This window comes from Phycodurus eques, chromosome 11 (genome assembly GCF_024500275.1).
Source record: "Phycodurus eques isolate BA_2022a chromosome 11, UOR_Pequ_1.1, whole genome shotgun sequence".
Taxonomy (NCBI): Eukaryota; Metazoa; Chordata; class Actinopteri; order Syngnathiformes; family Syngnathidae; genus Phycodurus; species Phycodurus eques.
The window spans coordinates 23020521-23029696 of NC_084535.1; the positions used below are offsets into that span (position 1 = coordinate 23020521).

At 41.8% G+C, this 9176-nt stretch overlaps 1 protein-coding gene across 1 annotated transcript in view; it reads left to right on the forward strand.

The window, feature by feature from the left end:
* The window catches only part of LOC133409755 (adhesion G protein-coupled receptor A3), a 225467-nt gene extending 219822 nt beyond the window's left edge, over positions 1-5645 (forward strand). Inside the window, exon 19 of the mRNA XM_061690192.1 lies at positions 6-5645. Within this exon, the coding sequence (XP_061546176.1) occupies positions 6-1425 (1420 nt within the window). The 3' untranslated portion in view covers positions 1426-5645. The remainder of the gene's footprint in view (positions 1-5) is intronic.
* The last annotated feature ends 3531 nt before the right edge of the window (positions 5646-9176 follow it).

A 9176-nucleotide genomic window follows, 5' to 3' on the forward strand; every position in this document is an offset into this window, starting at 1 on the left:
TGCAGCTGTTGGATGGCCTGGGAGCCAAGTTTGGGAGCTTTCTTTGGCCCAGTGGCCCTCATCGTCCTGGTGACATGCATCTACTTTCTCTGCACCTTCATTAAGCTGCGGCGCCACCCTGAAAAGAAGTACGAGCTAAAGCAGCTGACAGAAGAGCAGCAAAGGTTGGGCGCCATTGATGTGCCGACCCATTGCCAGCAGGCAGCCGAACCTGGCGCCCTGACGCCCCAGCCTCCCGGAAGCCACTGCCCCGCCGGTTGCCCAGGTGTGCCAGTTAATCCCGCCCTACTGGCCAATGAGCACTCCTTCAAGGCCCAATTACGCACAGCAGCCTTCACACTCTTCCTGTTCCTGGCAACATGGACTTTTGGCGCACTAGCTGTGTCACAGGGTCATTTCCTGGACATGATCTTCAGTTGCCTGTACGGTGCCTTCTCTGTCACGCTTGGCCTCTTCATCCTCATCCATCACTGTGCCAAACGGGACGATGTCTGGCATTGCTGGTGTTCTTGTTGTCCTGGAGGGCGGGCCAAGACCTGCTCTGGTGCCCATGGGACGGGCCAAGTGCCACCTAAAGTCAACGTAAATGGAGATACCCCTTCGCATGGCCATAGTCATGGTCACTGCCACCATGATTCCCCATGTAAAGCACTGATGAGCTGTAGTCATGGCAGTGTAAGTCGCTGTAAGCACGCTGCCCTGCCATCATCACAAAATCATATAACTTGTTCGACACCTGTGACTCCATGTTGCGCTGCCCTGCATAGCCAGCAGCTAATGGAGGAGGAACCTACTGCTACGCACGTGCTGCTTCATGCCGATCCAGAGGGTCACCGGCCGGGCATCCAGTTGCACCCCTGTTTGAAGAGCAGCAGCAGGACTAAAGGCCGCAGTTTCAGCCGCCGGTCCGGCACCAGCATTTGTGGCGTGGGGAGTGAGAGGGAATACGCCTATCATATCCCCTCCACTGTTGATGGAGGCAGTGTGCACAGCTCACACACTGACAGCCCACACAGCACCCATGAGCGTCACATCCACGCTTGTCCACATCAGGTCCACGAGGGCATCCATGAGGGGCATCATACCTGCCACACAGCAGCAGCAACTGCACATGATGGCCTTGCATGTCACAATCCCTGCCACCGGCATATGTGCTGCGCCAAGGCGGACATTTTCCCTTCTCTGTGCCAAGCGGAGGCAGCCAACGCAGGCGTGTTCTTGTGCGGGTGCAGCAAAGCGGCGGAGGAGGAGCCAATTACGCTTCCCCATTTGGAAATGCACGCCCCTCGCAGACAATCTTACCCCCAGAATCCACCCAATCAGAATGGCATTTTTAAGGGTGGCTTGCATGAGGGACTCCTTTACAGCTCAGACAGTACAGGGAATATACGCACTGGACCCTGGAAGAATGAAACTACTGTGTAGTCTGGGATGTATCTGGGCGGCACCCCCACTTCATGCCATCAAAGAAAACTTGCCTCCCAGAATATAAACCTTTTAAACATCTCAATCAATGTGGGATAATGTCCTCATATTTGTATGTGTGAGCTTTTACCTGACAGAAATATATATAAAGTTCTCATCGAAGAACATTTATTCACGAAACAATCTATTCCATCTCGATAAATATATGAACAAGTCAGAAGATACAAGTGAACAAAAATATTTCACTACAGATGTCTGTATGTATAAAAGAAATTGAATGGCTGTATGTATGGATATGTGTGTTAGTGCTCAAAGGCAACAAGCTGCAAGATTTTATTTTTACCCTTTGAGTGAATCCATCAACTGATAAAATTAACCAAAACCAAAACTTTAAACAACTCATGGCATCCATGTTTTAGACAACTAAAACAGCAATTTTAGATTTCATCAGTTTTGTTTTTTTGGCCATTCAATCAAACAGGTGTGAATATGGACAAGACATTTTCTAAATATAACACAAAGATAATGTTGCTTGGCTTTTAAGAGATACTCATCTAAGACAAGAAAAAAAAGTCAAATTCAAACATGCTTTTTCAGGTTGATATTGTTTATGCTTTCTGTATGATGTGACTTTTTTTCTGGACAGATGTGATCAACAACAGTATCACAACATTGTGACTACGGTATAAAGTTCGTTTTACTGAGTCCCTGGATCCAGAGAAGTCACCCGCCTGTAACCACATAGATAGACACTTTATTCATCCACAAGGGAAAAGCAGTGATGCCGTGAGATACGAGTTTAATTTGTTCAGTGACCACATTTAACTCAAAACACTTATCTCAAATCATCTTTCCCCATCAAAATGAATAGAAATGACATTAATCCATTGAAGCCTTCCAAAAAAAACAACAAAAACTAATTTTTTTTTTAGAAACGATAGCTTTCTATAATATTGCACTTTATATTAAAAAAAACAGAGTAATGACATAGTTAATCAGAATGTAACGAAATTAAAATTTGTACCACATTTTTTGCCTCAGTTCACTTGACATTGTTTTGCTCTTTCTGTCGGGATGTCTTGGCCACCTGGGGGCAGTGTAGTACAGACAAGAACTCTTCAGTACGTCATTCGTATAAGTCGTTCTTCGCAGAGGATAAGTTGCTACAGTGGAGGAAATAATAATTTGATCCCACTGACAAAGACATGAACGGTCTATAATTTTAATGGTAGGTTTATGTTTTCGAAAAGAAAATCCATAAAAATGTTTTTGCATTGAATTGAGTGAAATAAGAATTTGATCCCTCACCAACAATAAAGAATTCTGCCTCCCACAGACGAAAGAAGAAGAAAGCACTCCTAAACCCGTTAGCTGTATGAAAGATACCTATCTAAACTTGTTACCTGAAGAAAGACACCTCTCCACAGAATCGGTGAATCAGACACCAACCTCTCCAGCATGGACAAGACCAAAGAACTTTCTAAGGATATCAGGGACAGGATTGTAGACCTGCACAAGGCTGGAATGGGCTACAATACCATTGGCCAGAGGCTAGGTGAGTAGGAGACAATTGTTGGTGCAGTAATTTGAAAATGGAATAAACATAAAATGAGTGGGCGGCACGGTGGCCGACTGGTTAGAGCGTCAGCCTCACAGTTCTGAGGACCCGGGTTCAATCCACACGGCCACGCCTGTGTGGAGTTTGCATGTTCTCCCCGTGCCTGCGTGGGTTTTCTCCGGGCACTCCGGTTTCCTCCCATATCCCAAAAACATGCATTAATTGGAGACTCTAAATTGCCCGTAGGCATGACTGTGAGTGCAAATGGTTGTTTGTTCCTATGTGCCCTGCGATTGGCTGGCAACCAGTTCAGGGTGTACCCCGCCTCCTGCCCGATGACAGCTGGGATAGGCTCCAGCACCCCCGCAACCCTAGTGAGGAGAAGCGGCTCAGAAAATGGATGGATGGATGGATGGATAAAATGAGTGGGCCGGCATGGTGATCAACTGGTTAGCACATCTGCCTCTCGGTTCTGAGGAGCCGGGTTCAAATCTGGCCTCGACTGTGTGGAGTTTGCATGTTCTCCCCCGTACCTGTGTGGATTTTTCTCCCATTGAAAACTCTAAATTGTCCATAGGTGTAAATGTGAGTGTGGATTGTGGTTTGTTTATATGTGCCCTGCAATTGGCCAGCGGCCAGTTCAGGGTGTACCCCGCCACTCGCCCAGAGTCAGCTGGGATAGGCTCCAGCACCTCCGTGACCCTGGTGAGGATAAGTGGTATGGAAAATGGATGGATGGATAAAATGACTGTCAATCTCCCTTGGTCTGGGGCTCCTCACAAGATTTCTCCTCGTGAGGTATCAATGATCATGAGAAAGATTAGGCATCAGCCCAGAACTACATGGGAGGAGCTTGTTAATGATCTCAAGGCAGCTGGGATCACAGTCACCAAGAAAAACATTGGCAACACACTATGCCGAAATGGATTAAAATCCTGCAGCACCTGTAAAATCCCCCTGCTCAAGAAGGCACATGTCCAGGCCCGTCCGAAGTTTGCCAACGAACACCTGAATGATTCACATAATTATTGGGAGAAGCTGATGCGGTCAGATGAGACAAAAACCGAGCTGTTTGGAATCTATTTGACTTGCCGTGCTTGGAGAAATATGAATTCAGACTATGACCCCAAGAACAGCATACCCACCGTCAAGCATGGAGGTAGAGGCATAATGCTTTGGGGGTGTTTGTCTTGCAAAACGGAGAGGTCAACTACATCGAGGGATATATGGATGGAGCCTTGTACCATAAATCCTGGGTGGCAACCTCCCTCTCGCAACCAGACAAGTTAAAATGGGTTGTGGTCCGAAATTGTGTGCAAACCCGGTGGTCAACTATGTGAAATGTATGACCCCTGTACTGGCCAACAAGGGGCGCAAAGTACCAAGTAATGTTTTGATAGGGGGGCAAATAGTTGTTTCCTTCAATAAATTGCCAAATAATGTCAATCATTTGTTAAATGTGATTTTCTAGATGTTCTTTTTAATGTTCTGTCTCTCCCTGTTAAAATACACCTCCGATTAATATTATACTGTTCATGTCTTTGTCAGTGGGTAAACTTACAAAATCAGTGAGGGATCAAAGAATTATTTCCTCCATTGTATATGTATTATCCATCTACATGTGTTGTGCCAAACTTTATGTTAAAATATCCATCGGTTATCAGGTTAGAACACCGTGACACAGATGCAATTCGTTCACTGCCACCATACTACAGTGCTTGTAGTCAAAAGCAAAAAATCTTGAAAAACCCGTAAGCCAGATCACTCATATCTCAAGGCATCACTGTACACTGCCCCAATAGTCTCCACAATGAAAATAACAAAAGAAATTACTACAGTAATCCCTCACTATATATATCAGTTCACATATTTCTGATTCAGTGCATCACATGTATTATTATTTTTTAAATACATATATCGGTCAGTGGGATGCACATCTCTGATACAGTTAGCTTTTTTGGCTATGATTTTAAAGTGGAAGCAACAACTCACATAAGGTCACTTGGCCTCTTATTCTTAGTAGAAAATGAATCCTTACTGAGTAATCTCAACTCATACATTTGGTAAATCACCAAATTGCTCAAGGTTACAACGAACATGACCGAAAAGCCGTTTTTTAAAACACAACCCACAGTCAAGAGTTTTATGAAATAAATTCACAACTACCAACCTGAGCCTGATGAATACCTAATACGCTCACTCATAACAATATCAACAAGAACAAATAAGTAAAGAGCAACATTTAGCTTGACTTTCTACAACTACAGTGTTGTAGTTAAAAACATCACTGCAATAAATTCTGGTTTCCACAATGCTTTTCGTTGACTACATTGCCAGGACCGTGAGTGTGAGGAATGGCACTAATGCTTAATGCAGGAACTCGTCTGTTCACATCTTGTCCGCTTTGACTGTTGTTCAAGTCACTCAAGCAGAATCTTTAATAGACATTTGCTTCGGTAGAATGTGTGGATGGTGACCCCAAGTGGACAAATAAAATACCTGAACCTCTCTAAAGTATCACATATTAGCTATGAATTGCATATATGAAACATAAATTGACATTATAACAATAAATAATTGGTCGCTACTTCGCAGATTGCATCTATATAAAATTTTACATATCAAAAAGTATCCAAAGATCAAATGACAAAAAAAAAAAGAAGAAATGACAAATATTAAACATAACATCTCAACATGTATTTTTTTCATTCTTTTTTTTTTTTTTTAAATACAAAAATTAAGGCAAAGTCATAATTCCAGCAGGGTCTGACAGTCCAGAATAAGATATATGGTGATTAGTGTCCAAGATGCTGAAGGAATGTGATATTAGCCTTTACCTACCAGGGTGGAATTAAAAATCTGCATGGCATGGGGAAGGAAGGATTTCCTGAGTCTGTCAGTGGAAAAGAGCAGCGAGAGCAGTGGATTGTCCATGATGGACAGAAGCTTGGTCAGCGTCCAACTTTCTGCCACTGATATCAGGCTGTCCAACTCTTTGCCGTCTTTGCTCAAGACAGAGCTCACCTTCCTCTTCTGTTTGTATACTTGAGTCCATCCATCCATTTTCAACACCGCTTATCCTGGTTAGGGTCGCGGGACGCTGGAGCCTATCCCAGCAGACTTCGGGCGAAAGGCAGACTACACCCTGAACTGGTCGCCAGTCAGTCGCAGGGCACATATAGACACGGACAACCATTCGCACTCACATTCACAACGTCACTGAGTGGGAACTGAACCCACGCTGCCTGCACCAAAGTCAGGCGAGTGTACCACTACACCATCAGTGACTATACTTGAGTCATAATGTACAATTAATCCACCATCCAACATTGGGGCTTACATCTTTCACAACACACATATTGAGCATTGTTTCCTATTTTCTCTATTTTCTTGTCTTTCATCTTCATTATAAAATCCAAAATCAAGCATTATCTGTTTCATGCAACCATTACTCGCTTCCCTAACATTGTCCACCCATGAGTATTTGATTTGTCTTTGACCCGGAAAGGCTGCTGCAGTTTATTATATATCAATTCCGTCAAAGCCTTCGATCAAGCATGCTCAAACACAAACAGGATTCATTCACACATTAGTTACAGATTTCCCAAAGAATCCAGTATCGAATTTCACATCTTTATGGTTTGGTACTTATGAAAGATTAGTATGCTGAAAGAGAAGGCAAGAGAAGCTGTGTACCAATTGAAACTGCATGTTTGTGTCAATGAATCGTGGGGTTTTTGGGAGTCTAAACACCAGTCACACATTTCATCAGATATATATATATATATTTTTAAGTGCATATAATCCATATATACTGTAGACCACAAACCCTGTTTTCTCAAAACCACCTCGGCATGCACATCATGTCTTTCTCCATTACGTGCACTCTTGTCTGTGTGAATAAAAAGGGTTCCCGATTTTTTTTTTCTATCAGATTTTGAATATTTATAAATACAATAATTCTATATAAAAAGTAATGGGGAAATACTGAACTCAATTTTAATACTCAGTATCTGAGTTTAGAAATGTGTTGTTTTCTAATGCCTTTTAAAGTATTGTCATTTTGTTCTAATTAACATAAGTATGCAGATTCTTCATGTGACGTGAGAATTTTTCCTGATATATCAGAAATAGAAATGCACTACCCATGCTAATGTTTGGCCTGTCCAAATGACATTTGTTGCCGTTTCAGTGTGATTATTCTAGGAATGTTTGTCTGGACAAGTATAATTGAGATTTTAAAAAATGTGACTTCAGTAGAAACGAGAGGAGAGAAGCAATGCTCTGATGCTCAATTATGTTTTGTTTTTTTAATGGTGAAACCCCTGTTGTATTAATATACAATGCATGAATCTCCCTCTCCACAAAGTCATTAGATTTCTTTGATGGTCTTGGACAAATTTATAGGCTGAATTTGAGTGTTAAAACACTGGCCCGTAACCTTGTGGTCACTGAGATGCTGGCAGCCAGTCACTCTGCCTCTCCAGTTTTTGGAGAGATTCATTTGTTACAGTGTGTATGGGAAAGGTTACACACATATACATAAAAATATAAATAGAACACACACACACATTTTTTTAAAAAGAACTTGAAAAAGTAATTCTTTGGCAAGACACATTTAACTTAGAAATCTGTGGTCTCGGTTAAATGCTGTACAAGTACAGTATATTTGCTCAGTGTTTTGTTTCAATGTGTTTGGTGTCATAGTGCCACTGTAGAACACCCTCTCTATTGTCAGCAGTAGCAGATGTGCTGTCCCAAATGAGCATGACGGCTTAGTTTCGGGTCACATGGCAGATGCTTGAAAACTGACCAGTGGTACTGTGACAAAACCCAAAGCCAGTTTTCACTTTTTTCTACATTGACACAGATTCCAATAAATGTATTTTTTCACCATGTATCGAGCGAGAGTATCTTTGCCATGTCTTTGTGAGTCACCCATGTTTGCATGTGCGGAAAGAAAAACTTTTGTTTTGTTCTGTCAGTTTTGGCCACACTGTCGCAGGCTTGCATTTGATTGTATGTGTGTGCTTGTGTGTGTGTGTGTGTGTATGTTTATACATGTAAATTCATGCAATTTTCAACCTGTACACACTGTGATCTGGGAATCGCAAATTACACGCAATACAGATGAGAAAGAAAGAAATGGATGTCCTTTCAAAATTGAAGAGCAGAGATTCCCAACCAGTGTCCAGCAGCACATTAGTGTGTCGTGAGATCTCCAAGGAAATTATCCTATTTCACTATATATATATATATATATATATATATATATACACACATATACATATATATAGGGTTAGGGTTAGGGTTATGTTGTATGCTGACAGGCAGAACAATTAAATGCTCTTCCACTTGATAATTAATTTAGCAGTCTATCTTTGATCCTTGGTCAATTAATGTTGGCAAACAATGAGTAATGGTCAGGAAGGCTGCCGGAAGGCCCAGAACAACAGTAAACGTGCTAAAGATTTCATTTGGTAAGTAGTAACCATTTGATAGTAAACAAACAATCTTAATATCTGAAATATTGCCTCGAGCCAATATTGTCTGAACAGATTTTTGTTTCATATGTGCAAAGGCCAACCTTTTGGTCACAAATGTAAAATGTACAACCAGAAGAACACCATTCTCAGGATGAAACACCATTCTCAGGATGAAACGTGTTTGAAGTTTGAAGCTTTTGTGTTTTGTTTTTCTTTAGAGCTTGGGCTTTTGTCAATGTAAAGCTAATTAGGAAAACTTCCAAATGCTAGAACAATTTCGCTATTTCCAAATCCACTTAAAAGCTGAAGCAACTTCAAAAAAAATTGTTTTACTGAATCGTACATGTCCTTGGCTGGCTAGGTGCACTTATTACTTTATATATAAACTGTATCTAAAATAAATGCTACGTGTATACACAAATTGTATGCTGCTGAGATTATAGGAATTGACATTTGTTATATTTTTTCGCATCTTATAGAGTTTTCTTTTCTCTGAAATGTGTAGCTCTCAAACAGCACTGTGACATATTGGTTCACATGTCTGCCTCACAGTCAAGAATTCACAAATTTTGAATCTCGGCTCAGGTCTGTCCAGTGTGAAGTATGCGTTTTCCCCATGCTTGCCTGGGTTTTCTCCGGGTACTCCAGCTTCCCCCCCCCCCCCCCCCCACATTCCCAAAACATGCATGTTAGGTTCATTTAAGTCT